At 43.5% G+C, this 25,371-nt stretch overlaps 1 protein-coding gene and 1 pseudogene across 6 annotated transcripts in view; both read left to right on the top strand.

Moving 5' to 3' along the window:
• LOC115411481 (NACHT, LRR and PYD domains-containing protein 12-like) overlaps positions 1-13,247 on the top strand; it is a 43,426-nt gene extending 30,179 nt beyond the window's left edge. For 4 of the 6 annotated variants that reach the window (XM_030123637.1, XM_030123635.1, XM_030123634.1 and 1 more), the window contains 9 exons: positions 3,544-3,689; positions 3,786-3,832; positions 5,141-5,355; positions 5,519-5,802; positions 6,619-6,738; positions 6,824-6,965; positions 8,816-8,886; positions 11,606-11,867; positions 12,880-13,247. In XM_030123637.1, the coding sequence (XP_029979497.1) occupies positions 3,544-3,689; positions 3,786-3,832; positions 5,141-5,355; positions 5,519-5,802; positions 6,619-6,738; positions 6,824-6,965; positions 8,816-8,886; positions 11,606-11,860 (1,280 nt within the window). In that variant the 3' untranslated portion in view covers positions 11,861-11,867; positions 12,880-13,247. Of the gene's footprint in view, positions 1-3,543; positions 3,690-3,785; positions 3,833-5,033; positions 5,356-5,518; positions 5,803-6,618; positions 6,739-6,823; positions 6,966-8,815; positions 8,887-11,605; positions 11,868-12,879 lie in introns of those variants that run through there. The other 2 variants (XM_030123633.1, XM_030123638.1) reach the window with 2 other exon arrangements.
• A 2,038-nt stretch (positions 13,248-15,285) lies between these two features.
• Positions 15,286-23,940, top strand: LOC115411682 (uncharacterized; annotated as a pseudogene).
• The last annotated feature ends 1,431 nt before the right edge of the window (positions 23,941-25,371 follow it).

Below are 25,371 nucleotides of genomic sequence, written 5' to 3'. Positions count from 1 at the left end.
TCTGAACCAGGTCCGGGGTTGTGGGTCATCAGCCTCAGCAGAGGAGCCCACACAGCCCTGTGCCCACACACATCCACCAGCTCCAGGACAGAATCCCTCCAGTGTGTCCTGGGTCGGTCTGTTCCACGCACGGATCCTCCGGTTTAAATAGAACCACATGAGGATCACTCATATTAACCTGGTCCACGCACGCATGACTGATGCCTGTCACTGACTTACACTGGTATCACTTCTATGGACCCAGATACCCAGAAAAGAAAATAAATAAATAAATAAATAAATATATACACACATATATATATGTTGTTTTTTTTTTGTTTTTTTTTTTAAATAATTAATTAATTCTCTTACTTGCTAAATTTTTCATTCACAAATGTAAGTTATGTTACACAAAACCAAATATTAGTTATTTTTTGAAAGATGTTAAACTTTATTTAAAGCTGTTAGATAAATCTGGAGACAAAAAGGCTATAAAAAAACATAAGTATTTGCTCTGATTTGGACATTGTATTATAGTGTATTCCCCCTGGCAAACTTATGTTATTTTCTTGTTGTATACATTGTTTGTATACTCTACTTCATTCAATAAAGATTTAATTAAGAAAAAATAAACTTCTGTGGGTTCATCACATGATACCATCACAGATTTGAGGTCAGAGCAGTGCTTTGCATTGTGGGCTGCTCATGAAAACAACATGCTGACTTCTGTTGTCTTTTGTAGTTTCACCCAAAAATGAAAATCAAAAATCGAGTTTTTAGAGGAAAAAATCTGGATTTTTTTTTTATTTATTTTTTTGCCAAAATCATGCAGCCCTATTTGCAGATTTATGGCATGCCAAACATGGCTTCCTGGAATGCCCATTTGTCCATGGTAGCACTTTTGGCTCTCTATATGTCCAGATTTAATGACACCAGATGTCTGATTCTTTTTAATATATGAGACAAGTTATAGTACTGCCAGAAAAACATGTTATATCTGTGACAAAATTGTATTTTCTCATATACATGCCCCTAAAAATGGAAAAAAAAACGTGTTGAGTCTGTATTTTGACTGCTTATAGCAAATGTCTGACAAGGTCTACTAGAAAACAAATTATATCAGTGAAAAGAACTAGGTCTAATTGATATATGTACCAATTATGAAGTTGGTGCTGTGAAGAAAACTATTTTATTCAAGCTGTTGAATATAGAAGCTTTATGAAATGCGAGAATGTCATTCTCAAGGCTACATCACATACTATGTCATTATTAATTCAAGTTCTTTTGCATATACATAACATGTTGTATATTTGTAAATCGTATTGGCCTGCTTCCCAGAATAGAAAACATGCTGACTTGCTAAAAAGATTCAGCTGAAGTAGCCCATTATGGGGTGTACTGATCATATTGTTCCATGCTGAATTTCAGGCATGTAACATTAATATGGTTTCATCAGTGTTACCATGTTTTATTGGAAAGAAGCTTCAATGTAGTGATGACTGTCAATTTAGGAGCATTTCAATATAGAAAGAAAACACAATTTTTAAAAAAAAATTTTGTTCTGTGAATAGTATTGTAAATGCTTCAGTGTAGTGTCAATTATACAGAGATCTATGCCAACCTTGGACAAGCAGAAAGAGTAGTTTTGGATGAGTGAAAGAGTAGTTCATGCTGGGGCATATGCACACATATGTAGCTGTTTCCATAATATCTTATGATAAAGCATGTAAGAAAGTTATATGTTATTTTCAAGTTTTGGCTTCTGTGAGATTTTCAAATATACAACATGTTATGTATATGCAATAGAATTTGAATTAATAATGACATAGTATGTGATGTAGCCTTGAGAATGACATTCTCGCATGTCATAAAGCTTCTGTATTCAACAGCGTCAATAAAATAGTTTTCTTCACAGCACCAACTTCATAATTGGTGCATGTATCAATTAGACCTAGTTCTTTTCACTGATATAATTTGTTTTCTAGTAGACCTTGTCAGCCATTTGCTATAAGCAGTCAAAATACAGACTCAACACGTTTTTCTCCATTTTTAGGGGCATGTATATGAGAGAATATAATTTTGTCACAGATATATCAAGTTTTTCTAGCAGTACTATAACTTGTCTCATATATTAAAAAGAATCAGACATCTGGTGTCATTAAATCTGGAGACATAGAGAGCCAAAAGTGCTACCGTGGACAAATGCGCATTCCAGGAAGCCATGTTTGGCATGCCGTAAATCTGCAAATATGTCACATACAAAGCTCTCCATATGTGTACCCAGCTTTATTATATCCAGGAATTAGGTGTGAAAATTTGAACCATTTAGTATGACTAGTTCAAAAGTTATTAGCCCTCTAACTATGGATGTTTGATTGTAACATTTAAAATATGGGGCCACGCACCTTTTTTGTAGGCTTAATATCTCCAAAACTAGTAGAGATATTGGCCTAAAATTTTGCACAGTACTTATTAGTTACAAGGGCATCAAAATAAAAAATTATGAAGCAAATCTGAGATGGTGAGTCGGGAGCCTTCTGGTGATTTGGCACGGAATTACCCGCAAGTTATAGAGTTGTGATTTCTTTGAACCGGCCCCCACCGTGTCCACATGAATGTCCCTGAACGCCACATGCCACAATCATGCTCTAACAGACACTCATCTGTACCATATTGATCAACAAAATAAATTGTCTGCAATTTAATATATTGTGCAAAATCTAATGCTATTAAAATTTACAGTGTCACATGGTGCGTTTATATTTTTGCCCAGTGTATTTAATTAACTGAACATAAACCCAGTGTGTCCATCCACTGTCATTGATCCAGCTCCATGGGTTTGACTGGTGAATCAATGTTGGAGAAGATTATGGTGTTTCCACGGTAACTACGGAGCCTCTGAATGTCCAAATGGGTCATATCTGATGACCATGAAAAGATGAAGAACTGTATTTTACACCAATTATTGACATGGATTGATGGGACAGAAAAAGTTTGTATACACTTCTGGGATGTTGCAATCGAACTGGATGAGAATTTATCTGCCCCAAATTTTCTGATTGGTTGACAGTTGTGGCACAAACGTAACGGTATGCACAGTTTGATTGAGTAAGCAGGCCAAGTTGAGCGAGTGTGCAGTGGGCTGCGTTCACATGGAGTAAGAGTTTGTGACAGAGCTTGGAGTGGAACTGAATGAAAGGTGGCAGCTGCACACTGATCTGAACAAACATGCAAAGACATTCAGAGATCACACAACAGATTCTTCATCGCTCGACTTGGAGTTGTTTTTTCTCTAGTTTCATTTTTCCTCAAAATATAATTTCCGTGCTTGATTAATATTTTTTTCTGCGCTCCAAGTGTCCCACTGCCCCTCTCAGAATAAAGGCACAAAACTAACACCATCCAGCTGTAGTTCCAGGATCATGTATTGAATCTGAATGGTGTCATACAGACCATTAAACCAACATCATCTTCCCACAGTTGTTGCATGTTTTGTGTGTGCTTTCATCCACTGGGATGAAACGACGTCCACCACTGAGTCTGCTGACTCTCTTCACCCCCCAGGTCCGTCCACATCAGACTCAGACCTGAAGGAGGTGGAGGACGGCGGACAGGACTGTGTGGACCGAGACCCTCACCTGAATCCTGCAGATCCAGAGAAGCAGCAGCTTGTCTGCACAGAGGTTCAGGCTGGAGCGTCCACCTGGGAGGTACGGCCGTATAACGGACAACCATTTGGACAAACGACGGTAAAGTCATGAACCAGGACATGGACTGAACTAAAACTGGACCTTTGTCATTTCTAGGAGTTCACACCTGAAGTATCAGCTGAGTCTGGACTCACTTCATACAGGTAACCAAACGTCCAAATACACAACACCCATCATATGTCAGGGCTTTAAGGAGAACTGTTCAGATTCTGTCTTCAACGATTCACAGTTTTCATGTGATTTCCTTGATGAAAACCCAAGACATGGACTGGTATGGAGTTGTGATGAAATGAGTCAGTTGTGTCCCTTTCAGTGTTTATGCTTTCAACACTCGTTCTTCAGTTTCTAGTGCTCATCCTGTCGCAGCTGTTCCATTCACATTTAGTCCAGAAATACAGTTTGTTCCTCTGACTTTAAAAACACCACACAAAGTCCAGTTTAATCACCAAATTGTTCAGTAAGTCAAAGGCCTGATGAAGACTGGGTTTGTCATGATTTCAGAAGAACTAGAAGCTAAAACCATAGTTACTGATCAGCGAAGGTTTAAAGGTGGGTTAGGAGACGTTTTCCTGGAGCATTTTTTACTATATTGCTTAAAATCCCCTTCACACCAACTAATTAAATACTCTAACTCAAAAATAAAAAATGTTCATCACCTGTGGAACAGACAGGACTGAAAAAACACCATCCAATCATTTTAACCGACCCATCGAAATAACTGAATTGTGATATGTCTATCAAACTCAACTGCCGTTTGTCCCTCCCCCCTCTGTGTGTACCCCTCTCTGTGCACGAATTGCACATTCTGAGTCTGGGAACACTTGTACAGGAAACAGTCAGAGCTTGGCTATATTAGTTATATTAGGATGGAAAATTCATTGGTACGCTGTTTTATCACTAACATAAATCACTAGGAAATGTAACGGTAGTTAGATAGGTTTGAACTGGAGCTGTTCTGCCAACAAACATTATAGTGAAATGAACAGATTACAGCGTTCAAAGCAAACTGTCATGGGCTGTTAGTCTGACATCAGTTGTACTGCAATTAGCTGTTCTTACCAGATTGAGATTACTTAGAACACGTAGCAAAATAACAAGTCCAACTTCTGATCTAATATACTGATGAACAGACGCACCTGCAGACCTGAATTCAGACGCATAGATCTGCGGACTGGGGGGGGTTGATGCTGTTCAGCGCTTGTGAACCCTCGGGAACAAGCATTGCGCGTTTCGGTACTCTGGAGGCATTTGGACTTTTGAATTGTGTATTGTCAAAATGTAGCTTCCTTGAACTGTTTTTCCAGGATCTTGGACTCTACCTTTAATGCAGAGTCTTGTTTTCAGACGTTGAATGTTGAGACAAAGACAGCGTCGATGACTGACTGAGGACGTTAAACCTGCAGCCTCCACGTGGACAGAGGACAGTAATAGGACCGCTCTGTGTCTCCCAGGTTCAGGTGTCCTCATTCAGGTGCCTTCCGTTGTACTTGGACTGGATTGGTGTTCGTTGTGACTCGGGAGGCGGGGCTGGTGTACAGGACCGTCCAATGGGATGAGCCCCTCCTCCGGTCAGCCGGCAGGACGCCTGCAGGGCCGCTGTTCAGTATCGACAGTCCTGAGAACGCCGTTTGTCAGCTCCACCTCCCACACTGTGAGACAAAACCCGGTAAGGAAGTTCAACAGCTGAACCGCGGTCCTGCCGACGTCTGCCAGAGGACGAAGAGCTCCTCACAGACACAACATGAACCCACTCCATCCTCAGGTTCATCTGTTCACACACTGTGGTGAGGTGGTTGTGAATGAAAACTGAAGGCTGTGTGTTTTTGCAGGTCAACGCTCTAAAAGCCTGCTGTCTGTCGTCCACATCACTGATGATGGAATGGAGTTCATTGAACCTCTGGAGATCACAGACACTCATGTGGTCATCGACGTCCCACATCTGTGTCTGTTTGGCCTCGTCTGGGGGGCTTTAAGATGGATGTATCAATACATCAGATCAGTCAGTGGCCAAGTTCTGCTGTTCCTCAAACCATCAAACCCAAGAACACAAAGACAAAACCTAGACATGTTACTCCTGCCAGTCAACGTCCCTGTGAAAGATGTAAAGACTTTTGTAAGTTTTTTGTCCAAAATTCATTGTTAAAGCTGCAAATGTTAAAACAAAAACCCACAAATAAACTTTTTCAGCCACACTTCACCTAACCAATAAACATATCTGGAATAGATATTGGATCTCAAAAGACCACGTATCATGCTAGCAGTTCCATCAGGTAACTTACGTTATAGCCTGTTGTCAAGTACGTGTTGTTGAGTATTCAGTCACCCTTAATACAGCACCGGTACTGACCCACACTGGTTGTATTGTCCCATTACCTGGGCTGAGATGGACTTGTCCCTGACCCTGTGCAGCAGACAGCAGTCTAAGATGACATATTATTGTCCGGTGCTGGGTCATGTCTCTAAGACAAAGGTGAAGTGCAAAGCTAACGGCTGCACAAACAATAACCACCAACACGTACTTTCCACTCAGTCTCACTCACTGACTGCTGCTTGTTTACTCACACTGATCACCCGGAAGTAACAAGAGTATGTCATTTCTCGTCGGCAACGGCTGCTCCTCATATGTTCTGCCCACGACTGTAATTCATGTAATAATAAGGTCCAGTGTGGCAATTAGTTTGTTTGTTTTTTTAACTGAATTTGTGCCTCTCTTGCTGATACGTTATACACAAAGCACAGTTCATGTCATAAACATGACCAGTACAGGTAGACTTTAAGAAAGTCTGTCCATACTGTCACATGTACAGATATTAAAGCAGGTGGTAGAAGTTATAGATGTGAAGTTCTGAATCACTTTTAGTTTGGAAACCACTAATTTCCTAATGGGGTTAAATCAGTTGCTAATGAAATGCTCCTAATGTCTCTGAAGGTGCAACAACAATGGCCTGACGCCTTGTACATCGATGTAACGTCCAAATGTGACCTCATCACAAATCACAAATACAGGGTTGAATGTCCTGACTATCCTGACTGTCTGATACAGCCCAAGGTGAGGACAAAGCTCATGAATTCAACTACTCCTACATTTGACTTTGGACACCATCTCAAATCCACACATTTCTTGTTTGTTGCAGGAAAAAAGGTTTGACCTGAACTTCTGTCCAAATTATCACAAAATGTTTGAGATCCGCCTGCCAATAAACACAGAAGAAGTGACTTTAACGATCCGAGATCAAGAAAATTCAGATGTGTGGACGCATAAAGTGGATCTTCCTGGTAAGACATTTATTTGTCCACCTGAGGACAGACTGAATCACATACTTCACACACACCAGACACAATGTCACATTATTAGCCAATGGTCCACATGGTGTAGATGGGGCTGTGGTGGAAACAGTAGGATTAGAATTCTATTCTACGACGTCACCACCAGACGATGGAAAGCCAGCACACACCAGAGCAGAGCTTTACTGTTCTAATCCCACAGAAGACCTTTGAATAGAAGTAGTGATAGAAGGTATGAAGAACACAACTCAGAAAACAGAGACTTTAAAATGGTGTTTGACTCCTGTTTCATTGCTGACGTATGAACACGACTGATGTCATGTTTAGTTTGGTTGGTTTCATTTCTTTTGTAAATATGCATCCATTCGTCATATTCCAGATGAGACAAATTCAAGAAAAAGTTGCGACGGTACAAAATTGTCCACTTCTTGAACTGGTGAATATCAAACCCAGTTGGACCAGGGGGTGCCCAGCTGACTGTCAGAAAATGAGTTTGGATTTAGTTGATAAATCTAACCCTAACCCTTTTCTGACTAACGGACCTTCTGACAATAGGGCGCCTCCCAGACCAGGGCCCGTCTCTGTGGAGTTGGCATGTTCTCCTCATGTTCTGCAGGTTTCTTCAGGTCATTTGCTTTTCCCCACTATCAAAAACATGTATGCTAGGTTAACTCTCCTGTCGGTGTGGTTCTGGTTTAGACCTGGAGTCGGTCCCTGGGTGTCTCCACTGCTCCTCGTTGTACTTGGATTAATGTGTTTTGGTTTTGCAGCCTCTTGGAAACATGGACTTTTTGTCCATGTTGTTCCTCAGGACTTTGTACACACTCATGGACTGAAGACTCCAAATGATGAAGTATTTCAGTTTCAGTTTTTCTCATTAGGTGTTCAACAGTTCAACAGTTCAGGGTCTTCGTTGTGATTCCAGATGCTCCACACATTCTCTATCATGGACCAGTGTGGACCACATCAGGCCAGTCCAGGACCAGAACCCTTCTCTTTCTCACCAGGTCTTTGGAATGTCTCCACAATATGGTTTTACGTGGTCTGGTGGAAATGTACATGGAGCAGGTGTTGATCCAAACCCTCATTGGACTTTTCAGCTTTAATGACCTTTGACCCCAGACCTGGACAGGTCCTATTTCCTGGATTTGTTGCTGGTACTGGTTTGGATGGTTCTTTTAGTTTCCACTGAGTCCTGGTCCATCCCAGACACCTCAGAGAAGTCCATGACACTGGATCTGGTCAAAGGTTCTGCAGTTCCACAGACCCATGTGGTTCTGTGGGGTCTGGATGAATGCTGGCTCTAGATGTACTCTGGTCCAAACCCTTCAGATCCGTATCAGATCCTTTTCTCATACATTTGTTGGTCTTTGGTTTTAAAGGTCTAGCCCTTTTCTTGGATGCTGCTTTTGTTCTGAACCATCTTCTTCTTGGTGGAATGGACGAATATTCACTAGTTCAATCAAGTAAAATATGTTGTGTTTATATCGTTGACAATGAAACAGGGACATTTGAACGTCACCTCCTTCTGTTTTCATTTTAGTTTTTATTGTGTTCCAACTTTGTCATGTTTGGGGTTGTAAGTTTTTTGTCATGTGACTCATATTGATCACATAATGAAATCAACTCATTAACTTCCTCATACCAGTAATATTCATTTTAAATGTGCCAAGCGTAGGTTTAAATACAGAGCATTGCATTATGGGTTGTTTGGTTCAGTAGTGTTGCTAGGCTAACGGGTTTATTGCTGTTTTCAGTGTCTATAGTACATACTGACTTTGTGTCTGGACTCGACAGGTCTGAGATCCAGATGTGAACTGAACCAATGTTGTCACTTTCAGGTCCTGCTGGAACTGAGGAAAATCTACCGAGGGCTGTGCAGAACATCTCACCAGAGGAGCAGTCGTCTACAGTTCAGTTTGACTTTGTTAATCATGTGTCCAATCCTGGGATCATGTACAGCGAGTCGCTCATTATAGTGAATAAACCTCTGCCTCATGTCCGGTTCTGCATCCACCACCTGGGGTTATTTCACTATAAACACCAACTCCTTGTACATTATCCTGCTTTTGACACAAATACTGACTGGAAAGTATCTGATAAATCCTTTAAATCTACTTTAACGAACTACTCTGTAGACGTTCATCTTGACAAAGCTGATAAACCAGACTAATGCTGCGTTCCAGGTAACCTTTGACCCATGTTTTTCCAACCGTTTATCGGTGAAAATCCACTGGAATGGCCGTCAAACCCGTGACTTCCCACCTTCGAACTCGTACTAGATCCATGTTCTCCCAGTTCCGCGCTTTGACGTCACGTAGCCCGTGAAACTACAATGGTGACCCCCATGGATGTGGTGTTTATGCTAATTGTTTATTAAAATAAGGTATTGCTCTAATGTTATTTATCTGTAAATGTTCTGCATAATCAGCAGCTGCTCTAGCGTTAGCTAGTTTTCAGCCCACTGAGTGCAAGAATAAATTCATACCAAATTCACATCCAAATATACAAATAACGTAACAAAAGGTAGAAGAGCTTCTCTTGCCTTATGCACCGTTTTTCCTCCTGTTTCTCTCAAATAAGCAAAGAACAAACTCCCCTGGGATAGAAATGACTATAAATGAGCATAAGCCCCGTACGGTCTGCCCAGAGCCTTCGATATGAACAGTCAGGACACTTCCATAGACTCCCGCTGCAAAAAATGCCGAACGAAATATGGACCTTCTTCCAGGTTATGGAGGGGTTAATAGTTCCAAACACTGAGTGTAGCTGCATCGAACACATTCATTTTTACTTTTATAGCAACTCCTGCGCTACGTTAATAAGATATTGTCATCTTTCATTTGATCAAGCGTATTTCCTTTATTAGCGACATTTATGGTTTAAATTCTGTTTTCTTTGGTATGTGTTAGCGTTTGTATACATTTATATCTTAAACTACTGTTATGTTGGATTTTCAGCTGTAGCCCGATAGTTAGCTAGCTTGACGTGGCCAGCTGTTGAGATTCAGGCTGTGTTCACACCTGGACAGTCCTTTGGTCTGCTTATTTGGTTTGGACTGAATGCAGACTTTATTTTTTCCCTTTGGGGCAGATCGCATTCTCATTGCACTTTTTGCTCGTGGACCAAAATTTGTAAACAGAAGCACACATGTGACAAACTGTGCTGGCATAGGACAGAAAAGTCAGGGGCGGGGTGAATCAGAGACGGCGGGTGTTGATGAAAACATACGAGGAGGTCCTACGTACAGTTAGCGTTTTTGGAATATGTGTTCTATTTTTACAGACACAAATTTACAAAAATAATATCAACTGTCATGAACAGCTGATTGGAGTCAGTCTGGTAATATGGACATGTGACCAAATGACCATGAGACATTCAGTGTCCTCATTGGTCCACGTCTGTCCACGGCTCATGCTGCTGTTAGCTCTGAATACCCATGAGGCTCAGCTACGGTGGCTCATCAAGCACAAATAGACTCATGGTTCCTTGGTTTGTTTGGGCTGGAGGACGGTTCTATTCACAGCAGAAGTGACCCGGCCCAGAGTCCGTCTGGAAGGGGACTGGTTCCGTTTGTTTTTTTCGTTTGTCAGGATTTTGAAAGGAAATGAACTCTGGTCTGTTTTAAACGGACCAGTGGGTGTGAATCCACCCTGAACCTCTATAACCACAAATGGAGTTTTTAACATAAGGTAACGTTAGTCCAAATGTGGTTCTCAGTGGGTTTTATTGTAGTTGTTTTGCTGAACCTGGTGGTGTTTGGTTCAGTTTGTCAGCTGAGGTCATGTGATCATTAGTGTCTAAGCCTTTTGTAATATAACCAGAGTTTCTGTAGAGCTGAACTCTGCCAATAAACGTTCGTTAAAGTTATTATTCGTGAGTTAAAGGAGGAGAAACTTCTGTCATTTGGCGTGTGTGTGTTTATAGGGCTCTGGGTCTGCCGTGCCGGTTTGTTTACATCTAACTCCCACAATTCCTTGCGCTCAGGCAGTTTGATGTGACAAAGTCCTGAGTCGTGGCTTGAAGTGGTGACTGTACGGGCTGAAAAACCTGCCTGGAACGCAGCATAAATGTCCCCAGGTTGGATTCCATGTGAATTCCAGTGTGGTTTAGTTCCTAATGACAGCAGCAGGAAAGTCCACATACATCCACGGAAACAAAGACGGAGCACTTCCACAAAGGAGTGAAAATCTGTCAGAATGCAAATGAAATGTTTCCTTTACAAGTGGAAAATAGAAATACCATCAGTTTAATGACAAAAAACTAAATCCAACACAAATGAACAAATAACATCTAAATGAAGAAGATCTGATGTTTGGACAAACTTCACTCATATTTGAATTGACTTTGACAAGTTTTGTGACTGTTTGATGGAATAGGATCAGAAATGGTGGAAGTCTGACTTGGTAACGAACTGTCAATCACACCTGTCAGTCAAAGTCTGACACGGCAGATGTCAGAATGAAACCAGAACTCCAAACAGACTCAGTAGAGTTTTTACTCCATGACCACTTGATGGGAATAAATCTTGTTCATTTTGGGCATCAACTGTTGATTAATTCAACCTGAGTTTTTACACAAAACCTGATCTCCTGCCTTAACTTTGGGTGGTTTTTATAATCATCTTTCAGGCTGAAACCCTCCTCCATATTCTGGACCAAGTGGCAGAAGATGATTTTAAAACCTTCAAGTTTCACCTCCAGTATGTCGTCAGGGGCAACGTCCAGCCGATCCCAGTCCACAGGTTGGAAAATGCAGAGAGGACGACTGTGGTGGATCTGATGGTGCAGACGTATGAGGAGTCTGGAGCTGTGGAGGTGACCAAGACGCTTTTACAGAAGATCAGAAGGTCTGATCTGGTGAAGAAGCTGACAGACATCTGCTGAGGAACAGGTCAGTCAAAGGGAGAACAACGAGATATGACGATGTTTGGAGTGGGTTTCTGAAATAAATACACTGAGGACTAGGGCTGTGTATTGGCAAGAATCTGGTGATGTGATACAAATCCTAATACTAGTATCACAATACGCTATATCACAATGTATCATGATACTGTTAAAAAGGCAATTATTTGTTTTCTTTTTTTTAAGATTAATTCCTGGAAAAATTGAATTACACCAAAAATTTGTAGAAATACTAAACACATTTTTATTTGATCAGAACAGGATCTAATGCTATATCACAAAATATTTCTAATTCTCCTAGTTTCCAGAGGAACTCCCATCTACCTCTCAGACAGTAAAAAGTGCCTTTAGGATGCTTCAAATAACCATTATTTAATAGAACCGTGTTAAATAATAATGAACAAGATATAAACAATAAAGACAAACAAAAATGAACCTCTACCATATCTGCATTTGAATAAATACCTACAAATATCGATACAGTACTTTTTAATATCGATACAGTATTGTGAAATGAAATATCGCAATATATTGCAAAATCAATATTTTCTACCAGCCCTATTGAGGACTCAGCGGTCGTCTCTCAACTAGCTTCTTAAATGTCTCCAAAGGTGTGCCTCAAGGCTTAGTTTTAGGACCCACTTTTTTATTATTATTATTACCTCCGCCAAGGAGGTTATGTTTTTGCCAGGGTTTGTTTGTCTGTTTGTTTGTTTGTCTGTCCGTTAGTGTGCAACATAACTCAAAAAGTTATGGACAGATTTTGATGAAATTTTCAGGGTTTGTTGGAAATGGGATAAGGAAGAAATTATTAAATTTTGGTGGTGATCGGGGGTGGGGGGGCCCACGGGGGGGGGGGGCCACTGATCAGCCTTGGCGGAGGTCTGCGCTCTCCGAGTGCTTCTAGTTATTATTTAAATCAGTGATGTGGGTCAGAATGTCACCGATGCGTCTCTACGTCTTGATGTTGATGATACGATTGTGCTTTTTCTTCCGAACAGCCTCGTCCTGGTCTTTGAACATCTGCAGACATCATGTGACTTCATCCAGTTCCACTTCTACAATCTCAGACTGGTATTTATATATCAGCCCATGTTGGAACCACGTTCTGCTCTGAACAATAGTTTGTGAAACCTCCCATTTGGTTTTTCTGTGGAATCTGCAAACCGCTGCGGTCTTCTACGTAAACATGGACGGTGTTTGAAAAGGCTGTTTCAGTTTTCACACATAAGGAACAGAAGAACAGATGTGGGTGTAAATACGGGGATAACAGACAGGATTGGACTGTGGTAGAACTGAACGGAATTCTACTGCCTAGTTCACATCTGTGTTTGTTTTGTGTGTGTGTGTGTGTGTGTGTGTGTGTGTGTGGGGGGGGGGGGGGGGGGGGGTTACCAGTGGATCCTAGGATTGATGTTTAAAGTGTTTATTGTTTTCAGAATAAAAGTTATGATTAACACAACATGTGATGGTTTACAGCAGATGAATGCATCCCAGTTCGAAGACAAATACAGCGGACAGAACATCTGTAACATGGCTTTATTTCAATAATTAAGATGAACTCATACAGGGTTATTTAAAAAGAATGAACCGATTTCATGACACGTTGCTTCAGTTTTCAAACATCGTCATAGAATGAGTCAGTGACTGTTTGAAAGAGGAGTTTTCTACGCTTTGAACGGCTAACCTCGATGACCTTAAACATCCAATAACAACAGCGATCAACTCAGTGGATGGTGAAATGCTGATACGTGTCTGGGAGGAATCCTCTTATGGCGTTGATGTTGTCCGTGCTGCAGGTGGTGGACACACTGAACACTTGGACGACAGGAAATAGAAGTTGATTGTGAGTCGAATACTTGGGACTTGGCTGGAGTTTTCTGTTGCTTTTCCTTATTAAAATATTGCGTCATGAAATGGGTTCATTGTTTTTGGATCACCCTGTAGATAGAACCTTCCACAGACAGAAGCCACTTCTACACACAGATCCAGAAAAGATGCTGATCCCACCTGTTTTCCACCATTGTCTGATTTCCACAGCGAAGCCAAAGGAGGAACAGAGGTGAGACAGGCTGGACTTTTTTTTTTTTAACTTCTATTTTATTGTTTCATTTTTGAAAGTTTCCAACACTAACATTTGGAACATAGTGTCAGTTGTCGTTCTGTTTATTGTCCATTTTTTCCATCGATCTCCACATGTTTCTTGCTGTAGTCTTATGACATAAAACCATGTTGTGAATTTCTTCTACAATGTCTCTCCAGTTTTTTTAAGGTGGGGGGTCCTCTGGGGGGGTGGTTCCTCTTTGCACTATTTTTGTGTGATGGCTTTTTTAGACGTTACCAAGAGGCTTTTAATCCTTTATTTATCCTTACTTGGTTTGTCTTTTCCTGTTAATGACCCAAATAGAACACAGAACATGTCCTTGGTAGTTCGTATCCCAGTATTTTTCCACATTCTTCACTGATATTATTCCAATATTGGGATAATTTTGTGCACTGCCAAAAAACATGTTCATGTCCCACATCCTGCTCACCGCACACCCTCCAGCAGGGCTGAGGGAATGATGGGGAAGCCTTTTGGATCTGAGCTGTTATAAAAAGATCTCATGTTTTTCCAACAAAATATTTTCCAATTTCTGGAATTAGATGTAGTCACTTGAGTTTCATGTATTTCATTATTATTATTATTATTTATTTAATCAGGTTAAATCAATTGAGAACAACTTCTTATTTACAGTGATGACCTGGCAAGAGGCTCCAACAGACAAAACCAGTGAAAAACGGAACAAAAGAAAAATGGATAAAAGGAAACGGTGCAGATGAATCCAAGACTCACAACTAATGGTGAAGAGACTGAAGTTCAAAACCACATAAATGACTACTGGAGTGTATGAGGAGAGAGCAGGAGAGTCAACACGAACAACGGTCAACGAGGGAATGTAGTCGTTTCTGTTTAAACGTAGGCAGTGATGGGAGAGCTGAAAGTTTAAGACACTTCCAATCATAGCATGTGTCATCACTGAATTCTACCAACAGTTCTTTACTCCTGTAGCGGCTATTTGTCATCAAAATTAAATCAACTTAAATGTGACTGAACTTCAGACTTTAACAGAACTCAAATAACCACTAGATGCACCATGGGTTTGTGGTTTACAGTCAAAAATAAGAAGTCCAGTCCATAGATGGATTTTCAAGTGGTTTATTTTCAGGATTTTGCAGCAAACAACAACCAAGGCCTTTAGTGCTGTCTGTCCTGTTCGTCTGTCTGTCTGTCTGGTATAAACCATAGGTCCACCCAGGTGCATGCTGGTCTAACTTGGTGCTGCATATTTAAACCCAGGTGCCCACGGTCTAAACCAATAAGAAAACACTAAACAAAAAGGTGTTAAATACTAAAGAATTAAAGCAATGACCATAAAAATAAAAAATATATTCTAAAGATTAAACAAACAAACAATAAACAATTAGCAAAAAAAAAACTAAAGTAGTAAACAAAAAAGGTAAATTAACCCAAAATAAATCAATAAACAGACAGCTCCTACAGAATGGAAGGGCCGTGTTCCAGCAGATCCATGTCAGTGTTCACCTGCTGTTCAGTCTGAAATGATTCCACACTTTAGACATTTTCTGTCTTTTTTATTGTGTTTTTTTTCTTTCTTCATCATTGTATTCACTCACCTCTTCCATCTTCCGCTGCTTCATCCAAACACTTCCGCGTCCTCCGTCATCTCCCTTTGTGTGAGTGACGTCAGCGCGTTGTGCCTCATAAAGTAGTCCGTGTGAAATGCCGTTCTTTGAGTTTTACAATTAAAGAAGCGATCCTTCGAGGCAGAGAAAATTCCTCCATCATTTTTTTGTAATCGAGGTACTCGAATAACTGGAGGAATGGTGTCAGGCCCAGTCCATACCCTAGTTCTGAACCCTAAAACTAATCACACTTATCAATCCTTTGAAAGTTTAGTTTTGTCAATTACTGATCCCAATTGGAAAAACAAAAGAACAGTTGTATTTGTAGTGGTCTATCGCCCTCCTGGTCCTTACTCACAGTTTTTATCAGAATTCTCTGACTTTTTATCCACTGTAGTGTTAAACTGGGATAGGATTTTAATAGTTGGGAACTTGAACATTCATGTTGATAATGACAGTGACTCTTTTAGTGGAGCTTTTAGTGGCCTATTAGATGGGATTGGCTTTGTTCAAAATGTAAATAAACCAACTCACCGTCACAGGCACACCCTGGATCTGATCTTAACATATGGTATTGAGATTAGTGACCTTGTTGTCCTCCCCCATAACCCCTTACTCTCAGACCACTTTTTAATTACCTTTCAGTTTGTGCTGGAGGATAAGTCTACACCTGTGATTAAAGCTCAGATGAAAAGGACATGATGTGATCGTTGTGTCTCAAGGTATAAAGGGATAATTCAGCCAGTATTTCCTTCCCTGTCTGATTATGTAGAGAACATGTCTAGTCCTGCTGCATGTGATGAGTTTGTTGATAGTGCCATGCTCACACTACAGACTGCTCTGGATGTAGTTGCCCCCCTCAAGCCGAGGATTGTTAAGCCGAGGCCAGCTTCTCCTTGGTTTAATGCCGAAACACGTTCCTTTAAACAAGCAGCACGTAAATTAGAGAGGCTATGGCGCCGTTCCAGCTCAGAGCATTCTTTTAGTGCCTGGAAAAACAGCTGATTGGCCTATAAGCAGGCCCTGCGTAAGGCTAAAACTAGTTACTACTCATCCTTAATGGAGAAAAACCAGAATAACCCTAGATTCCTGTTCAGCACTGTAGCCAGGCTGACAAACAGTCCCAGTTCAGTAGAACCCTCTAGCCCACTTACTCTCAGCTGTGATGACTTCCTACAATTCTTTAACGATAAAATCTCAACTATTAGGAACAAAATAGACAAACTACTTCCAAATATTAGGTCTGACAAAGCACAGGCTGCTACCCTAGAATCTCCTATAAACCCCTAATTTCACTACTGTAGATGGAGCTGATGTAGCATCTATCATTATGTCCTCCAAACCATCGACCTGCCTCTTAGACCCAATCCCAACCAAACGTTTCAAACAGACTCTGCCCCTAACTATTGACACAATTCTAACTATAATTAATACCTCACTAGTTACTGGCTACGTGCCACAATCTTTTAAATTTGCAGTTATTAAACCTCTTCTGAAAAAACCTACTCTAGATCCTGACCTCCTGGTCAGTTACAGACCTATATCTAATTTACCCTTCCTCTCAAAAGTTCTTGAAAGAGTGGTAGTTAAACAGCTGTGTCAGCATTTACAGGACAATAGTTTATTTGAACACTTCCAGTCTGGCTTTGGAGCTCATCATAGCACTGAAACTGCGTCAGTCAAAGTCACTAATGACTTGTTATTAGCTGCTGACGATGGTTTGGTCTGGATCCTGGTCTTATTGGACCTGAGTGCAGCTTCTGACACTATGGACCACAGTATCCTACTGCAGAGATTAGAATGGGACATAGGCATCAGAGGAGCAGCCCTCTGCTGGTTTCAATCCTATTTATCTAATAGGTACCAGTTTGTTCATGTAAACCAACAATCATCAACATATTCCAGAGTTAGTTGCGGCGTGCCACAAGGGTCGGCCCTTGGGCCCATTTTGTTTACACTATACATGCTGCCTTTAGGCAACATTATTAGAAAACATGGCATTAATTTTCACTGTTACGCAGATGATACACAACTGTATTTATCGGTTAAACCTGATCAGACCAGACAAGTAGATAAACTAAGTTCCTGTGTCCGTGACATTAAAACCTGGATGAGCGCTAATTATCTTTTACTTAACCCTGAAAAAACAGAAGTCATTATAATAGGCCCTAAAAATGCGAGAGACTCCCTAACTGACCAGATAGTCACTCTGGACAATGTGAGTGTAGCCTCCAGCGCCACAGTTAGAAACCTAGGAGTTCTATTTGACCCAGATCTATCATTTAAACCACATATGAACCAAGCCTGCAGAACCGCCTTCTTCCACCTGCACAACATAGACAAAATTAGAAATATTCTTTCTAAAAATGATGCAGAAAAATTAGTTCATGCATTTGTTACATCTAGATTAGATTACTGCAACTCCCTTCTCGTAGCATGTCCTAAAAGCTCTCTAAAAAGTTTTCAACTGGTTCAGAACGCGGCAGCGAGACTACTAACAGGAACAAATAGAAGAGAACACATCACCCCTGTGCTCCAAGCCCTTCACTGGCTTCCAATTGAGTTTAGAATTAGATTCAAAATCCTCCTCCTCACACACAAGACCATTAATGGTATGGGCCCCTCCTATCTCAGAGATGCTCTGGTGCCGGACCATCCCAACAGAACCCTTGGTTCTCAGAATGCAGGTCTACTGGTAGTTCCCAGGGTCTGTAAAAGTACAGTAGGAGCTAGAGCCTTTAGTTACCAAGCTCCTGTTTTATGGAATCAGCTTCAGCTAACATTAAAGAGGCCGACACAGTCTGTACATTTAAAGTCAGGCTGAAAACGTTCCTGTTTGGAAAAGCTTATGGTCAGGCTAGTTCAAACCAGACTGAAGCCACAGTTCAGTCTAAGCTGCCCTAGGAGCAGTAATGCTGGGGGAAGTCCAGGCACTGAGTCCTATCTCCTGTTTCTGGTTCTACGTACCACTTCTGTCTGTACTTATATTTTTAATATTTAGCCAACTTAGTTTGTGCAGTGCTATTCACCCGATGTCCCCTTTCCCCACTCCCCTCCGGGGGAGTGGCTACTTTTTCAGTTGTAACCGCTTGGGAGCCAATGACGACAGGATCTGCGCTGACCCATCTGTGTCCTGCCCTGACCTGTGTCCTGACCCCTCCCCCACCTGTCTGGATGGACGTCCTCGGCCTCACCGCTGTGGATGGGCCTCCTCGCCCCTGCCTGTCTCATCCAGGGGGACGGACCCCCCATGTGCCCACCCTACTGCATCCTTCAGACTGGAACTACGTCTGCAGATGGACGTCCATCAGTCCTGGTGCATCTACAGCCTGTCCGTCCATGGGAGTGGATCTGTCCTTCACTGTGGTTCTCCCCGAGGTTTCTCCCTTTTCCCACTGGGTCTGAGTTTTTCCTCGCTGAGAAGGAGGGTCTAAGGACGGGGGATGTCCTGGACATGACTCATGTTCTGCTGTTTATTTGACTGTTGTTTACTCCAACTGCCTCTGTAAAGCCCTTTGAGATAACCTGGTGGTGATATTGGGCTGTACAAATAAAACTGAATTGAATTGAATAGTTGTTCATCCTGTGTATGGGTCTGTTTGACATCACTAACAGATGGAAGTCTTCTGTGGTCGTTGTGGATCAGGTTGTGCATTTATTTTCTCAGATGGTAAACCTGCCCATTCTTCTGCAAAAACGCCTTCAGTTCCTTTAACATTTTGGATTTTCTTGCATGAACTGCGTGTTTCAGACCTCCTCAAAGATACTGAGGTCAGCTGACTGAGACGGCCACGCCTCCACCTTCACTGTTTTCTGTGAGTGGTGCTCACTGCAGAACCAGAAGGGTGGAGCTGGTCCAGAAGGGTGGCGCTGGTCCAGTCTCAATCCCACCCGCTCCCAGAATCAGCCCCACCCACTGTCCCGTGGAGGCCCTTCCGAAGCTCCTCCAGTCTGTCCACAGCTGCATTCACACACAGACTGTTAGTACCTGACTGGGGCTCAGGCTGGTACTGAAGGCCTTCAGGTTCCATCCCATTAATGACTGTTCTAACATGTGGCCTCAGTTACACAGTTCCATATATGGAAGTGTGTGCATTCCAGGGTCCTCATGTTCACAGACTTGTGTGGATTTCATTCATAAACCTGGCGTACGCCCAAATCCAGAAAAGTCCGAACGCACAAAAAAATCCAGATGAATAAAACTGAGCGTACGCCTGAATCCACGTACACTTCCTTTATTCATCCAATCAGCTGGAACTGAGCGCATATGTTGGAGTACCTGACTCCTCCCTCTCCACGCCCACATTTAAATATGCAAATTAGTATAAACAGGGTCTGCAGGTGGGGTTCCCCTGTCTGTATGATCAGATGATGACGTCAAGGTGGACGCGAAGCGGAGGACGAAACAGGAGGAAGAAGAAAAGAGACGAACTGAGACTGAGCAGAAAGTGGACGATACTGTGGGTGACACTGGTCTGACTGGACTGACTGGGACCAGCACCAGGTAAATACAGGTTTAGTATGAGGGTCAGTCACATGAGTTCATTCTACAGGTCATCCACAGTCTGAGCACAGCTGAACTAGATACAGGTTCATGTGTGATCATGTCAGGAGATCCCAGAGCAGATCCCAGAGCAGATCCCAGAGCAGATCCCAGACTGACTCCAGTTGAATCCCTCATTATTATCTCCACCAGTGCCACAGCAGACACTCAGACCCAGGACCATCCTCCTGTCACACAGGCTTCTGTGGACTCCAGTGTTAGCCGGTCCTCCGGTCCACCACAGCCCACTGCTGATGCCCATCTGACCGGTGTCCAGAACACCCGCATGGGTCTGTACTGACCCGGGTCACCAGAGGACATCATGAGGACAATGGGCGGAGTCAATGAGCGACTGGACCGACTAATAAATGTTCTGACAGACATGAAGACTACAGGAAATGCATTTATCAACAGTGAATTCTGGGTCCTTGTCTCTTTATGTGGTTGTTGCTGAATGTCCTCCAGGGCAGGACTGGCTCTGATGGGTCCAGGGTCTGGTTGGTTGTGGTTCTGGTGGTGGATGTGCTGCTCTGACAGTAGGATGTTGTGTCGGTGTGTTCATTGTTCTTCTGTGTATCTCTGATGTGCACATCAATCGGAGGAATGACCTTTGTCACATTATTAACAGTTCCTCAGTGTCTCCTCTCAGTGTCTCCAAAGGTTCCAAACACTAGAAACGTTCATACTCCAGCTGTGGAGTTGGTGTGAAGGAGCGCACATTTCCAGGGTCATTTCAGTCTTTATACATCTGAATGTGAGCGTGGAAAAGGGCGTACGCCAGGTTTTTGTGTGTACGCACGCTTTATACATGAGGCCCCTGGTCTGGAGCTCACTGCAGCTGTTCTCCTGTTCACCTTGAACAACTGCTTCAAAGAGAGCTACATGTGGAGTTGGACAAATCTGTTTTCTGGACCGACAGTACCACTGTCCTGAAATACACCAGAAATGAAACGAAGACATTTCATACCTTTGTCACAAACAGAGTCTCCCTGATCCAAGAAGCCGAACATGTTGATCAGTGGAGGTATGTGAGCTCTAGAGATCATCCAGCTGATGAGGCGTCACCAGGGATGGGAGCAGAAGATTTTCAAGAGCACAGCAAGTGGATTCATGGCCCTAAGTTCCTTTATTGTTCATATGACAAGTGGCCAGAACTGGATGATAAATATGATCCAACTGCTGCTGATGGCCCTGAAATCCAAAGGGAGGTGATGGTCAGCACTGCTGAAGGAAAATCAAGCCCCACCAGTTATCTTATCTGACTTCTCCTCATGGTTAAAGCTGAAAAAAGCAGTGGCTTGGTTTTTGAAGGTGAAAGAGCTCCTCATACTGTTGTCTCAGAAAAGGAGAGCGTTTGCAGTCACAACACAGTCTTCTGAGGCAAATGAATGTGGACAAAAGGATGACGTGGCACAAAAAATGAAGTATTCTAAGACTACACAAAGAAACCAACATTTAGCCTCTGCAGATGTGGCTAAAGCAGAGCAGTCCATACTCCAGTTTGAGCAGCATCACAGGTTTAAAAAGGAAATCTGTCTACTCTGAGCCATTAAGAGCATCCCTAAAGACAGTAACCTGTACAGACTGGATCCAGTGATTGACAACGGAGAATTAAGAGTGGGCGGTCACCTCAAGAGGGCAGCAATACCAACAGAGACCAAGCACCCTGCTACCCTGAGCAAAGATCTGCATGTGGAAACACTGCTTCTGCCTCATATTCACCGTTAACTCGTCCATGCAGGAAGGAATCCCATGCTGTCCAGGCTGTCACAGATACTGGAGGATTAGTGCAAACTCCACTGGCAGAAGCTCCAGACTGAGTGTGTCATCTGCAGGAGAAACAAAAGGTCTGACCGACCCCTGGAAAGAGGAACGCCAGAGAAAGCTCCTTTCACACATGTTGGCTTTGATTATTTCAGCCCCGTTGATGTGAAAAAAGGCAGGAGCTGGCTCAGAAGGTATGGAGTCCTTCTCACTTGCCTGACCAGCGGTGCTGTCCACTTGGAAGTGGCGTATACGCTGGATGCTGATTCTTGGATGAACTGCATCCGAACATTTGTTTGTAGACGTGGCCCAGTCTCCTCCATCAGATCAGACAACGGCACAAATGTTGTTGGAGCCAGCAGAGCTGAAAGAAAGTCTGAGTGCTTTAAACCAGGACAAAACCGGAGGGAGTGAACGCTGGTGTGACTTGCTGCCGCTGCTCTCCGGTATTTTTAATGTTTTTACACCATTCGATGTTTTATCATCTCCTTTTGGCTGTGCAGTTGCTCTCACTCAAGAGATTTTCTTCACTTTTTGAGTGTGAGTCGCCTCGTCGGCCTGGCTGCCGCTCTTCCCCGGGTCTGCAGGAGCTCACCTGTCCTGCCCCAGCTGTCTACCCTGGCCTGGCTCTGCTCGCCTCGTCACCTGGGTCATTCCGGTCCCCTTCGGAAATGTGGACTGACAGTGTCCGGCCTGTCGTGTCCCTGGCTCACCAGCCCGTTAAAGGTCTGCTGCAGTCCTCTGCTGCTGAGCTCCTCCGGCTGCGCTTCCACCTGTCTGAGCCTCCGCCCACTGCACTACACCACCTCCCGGACATCGTTTACCTGACACGCCGGAGATTCATCCACCGCGGGTCCCGTCGATGGTTCGGACTCCTCGGGGCCATTCCGGTCCATCTGGTCCGACTTTCGTCGCTCTACGCGTCACACCGGCCGTGTTGTTGACCACAGTGTGTTAGCCGGCCTAGCCCGGTCGGCTAACACCCCAGCCACCTGCGACAACACCACCGTCTGCTTCGGTCTGCTGAACATCCGTTCACTCACAAACAAGGGACAGCTCGTCCAGGATCTCCTCATCATAAGTTTGACTTTCTTTGCCTAACTGAAACATAGGAACGGCCGGGCGATTTCTCCCAGCTCAACTGCACCGGGGTTTGTTTACACCTGTCAACCTCGCAGCACCGGCCGGTGAGGCGGTCTCGCGATATTTTATCGTGAGAAGTGGAAAGTGTCGCCTGTGTCTGCTCCTGCCTCCAGCTCCTCTGAATGCATCACGTCATCTGTCTGGACCATCTCCCACCACAGTTACAGCTGTTCACCGTCCCCCTAAACCAAACAATACTTTCTTAAATGACTTTGCTGCTGTTCTCACTCATCTATCCACTCTCTCACCAAACACAATACTACTGGGAGACTTCAACAGACACATGGACAATACCAATGACCTTCTCACCACAGACTTTCCATCCTGTCTACAGAGTTTTGGATTTCAGCAGCATACCCACGTTCCCACACATTCTGAAGGACACATCTTGGACTTAACCTGTTGCTCTGGTGTCTCCCCTCTGGACTGTGCAGCAGATGACCTTCTCATCTCTGACCACTTTCTCGTCTCATTCAAAGTAAAACTCACACTTTCCATCACTAAGCTTCCCCGTACCATCACATTCCGTAAAATCAGGGACATTAACATGGACTCTCTCTCATCCAGTATCGACTCCCTCATGAACACTGTCCATCCATCCAACCCTGAAGATCTGGTCTCATATTACAACACAAGTCTCCACAGCATCCTTGACTCCCTCGCTCCACTAAAAACCACATCTGTCTCCTTTTCTGCCTCTGCTCCCTGGTTTACACCTGAACTTCGACACATGAAAGCTGAAGGTCAACGACTCGAGCGGCTCTTCAGAAAAACTGGACTGGCTGTTCATAAGGAAATGGATGCTAACCACATGAAGCTTTACAAGGACTGCACTGTCAAATCCAAATCCAACTACTACACCAACAGAATGTGTTCAAATGAAGGGAACACCGTCACTGTTCTCACTGGTCTACAGTGTCACTAAACCCCCAGACTCTTTACCCTCTCACCTGCACACAACCACATTCTGTCATTCACTCACCTCCTTTTTTATCAGCAAAATCCAGAAGACCCATCTCAACCTTGGTTCAAACTCCTCCACCGTCACATCTGACCCTCATCCACCCACACACTTATTATCCTCTTTTGACCCCCCCCCCTCCCCGATGAAATATCAGAACTTATCCATAAGTCCAAGCCGTCCACCTGTCAGCTGGACCCCCTCCCCACAGTCCTGCTGAAAGCCTGCCTTCCTCTTCTGGCCCCCTTCACCACTGGACCTGTTCCTGCATCCTTCAAAACCGCTGCAATAACCTCAGTTCTGAACAAACCTGGTGCAGATCCAACCGACTTCAATAACCTCCGCCCTATTCCCAATCTACGCTTCATTTCCAAAATTCTTGAGAAAACAGTAACTGTTCAACTTCATTCTCATTTCTCTCACAATATGAGGAGTATGAACAGTTCCAGTCTGGGCTCCGCCCCCTTCACAGAAACAGCACTCATAAAAACCACCACTGACCTCCTCAGTGCAGCAGATTCTGGTTTACTTTCCATCCTCCTCCTCCTTGACCTGAGCTCAGCCTTTGACTCCATCTGCCACCACATCCTTCTCAGTAGATTCTCTTCCACCTCCATCACCCACCCTTCATTAGACTGCTTTAAATCAGACCTCTGTGGCCGCACTCAGTTCATCCAGATCAAATCCGTCACATCCCACCATTTCCCCATCACTTCAGGCGTGCCCCAGGGGTCTGTACTGGTGCCCCTCCTCTTTACCATCTACCTCCTTCCCCTTGGCAATATTTTCTGGAAATACAATATCAACTTTCACTGCTACGCAGATGACACCCAGCTCTCCCTCACCTGCAAACCCACCTCCACCCCCCACCCTCCTCCCTCACTGACTGCTTGGCAGACATAAAATCCTGGTTCGCTTCCAATTTTCTCAAACAGTGACAAAACCGAGGTTCTCCTCGTTGGCTCAAAATCCACTTTATCCAAAACCAACAACTTTTCCTTCACCACTGACAACTCCACGGTCTCCCCTTCCCCACAGGTTCACAGTCTGGGGGTCATCCTCCACAGTACTCTGTCTTTTCAGTCCCACATCAATAACATCACTTGGTCTGCATACTTCCACCTACGTAACATTAAGCGCCTCTGCCCCTCCCTCACCCCCCCCCCCCCCATACCACTGCTGTCCTTGTTCACAGTCTGTCACCTCTGGTCTGGATTACTGGAACTCTCTCCTCTTTGGTCTCACACACAAATCCCTCCATAAACTTCAGTTAGTTCAGAACTCTGCTGCTCACATCATCACCAGGACCCCCCTCCACTCACCAGGACCCCCTCCCCTCACCAGGACCCCCCTCCACTCACCAGGACCCCCCTCCACTCACCAGGACCCCCTCCC

Source organism: Sphaeramia orbicularis, chromosome 20 (assembly GCF_902148855.1).
Source record: "Sphaeramia orbicularis chromosome 20, fSphaOr1.1, whole genome shotgun sequence".
NCBI classification, from domain to species: Eukaryota; Metazoa; Chordata; class Actinopteri; order Kurtiformes; family Apogonidae; genus Sphaeramia; species Sphaeramia orbicularis.
The sequence above is the reverse complement of the archived record's forward strand: the minus strand, read 5'-3'. Positions and strand labels throughout refer to the sequence as shown.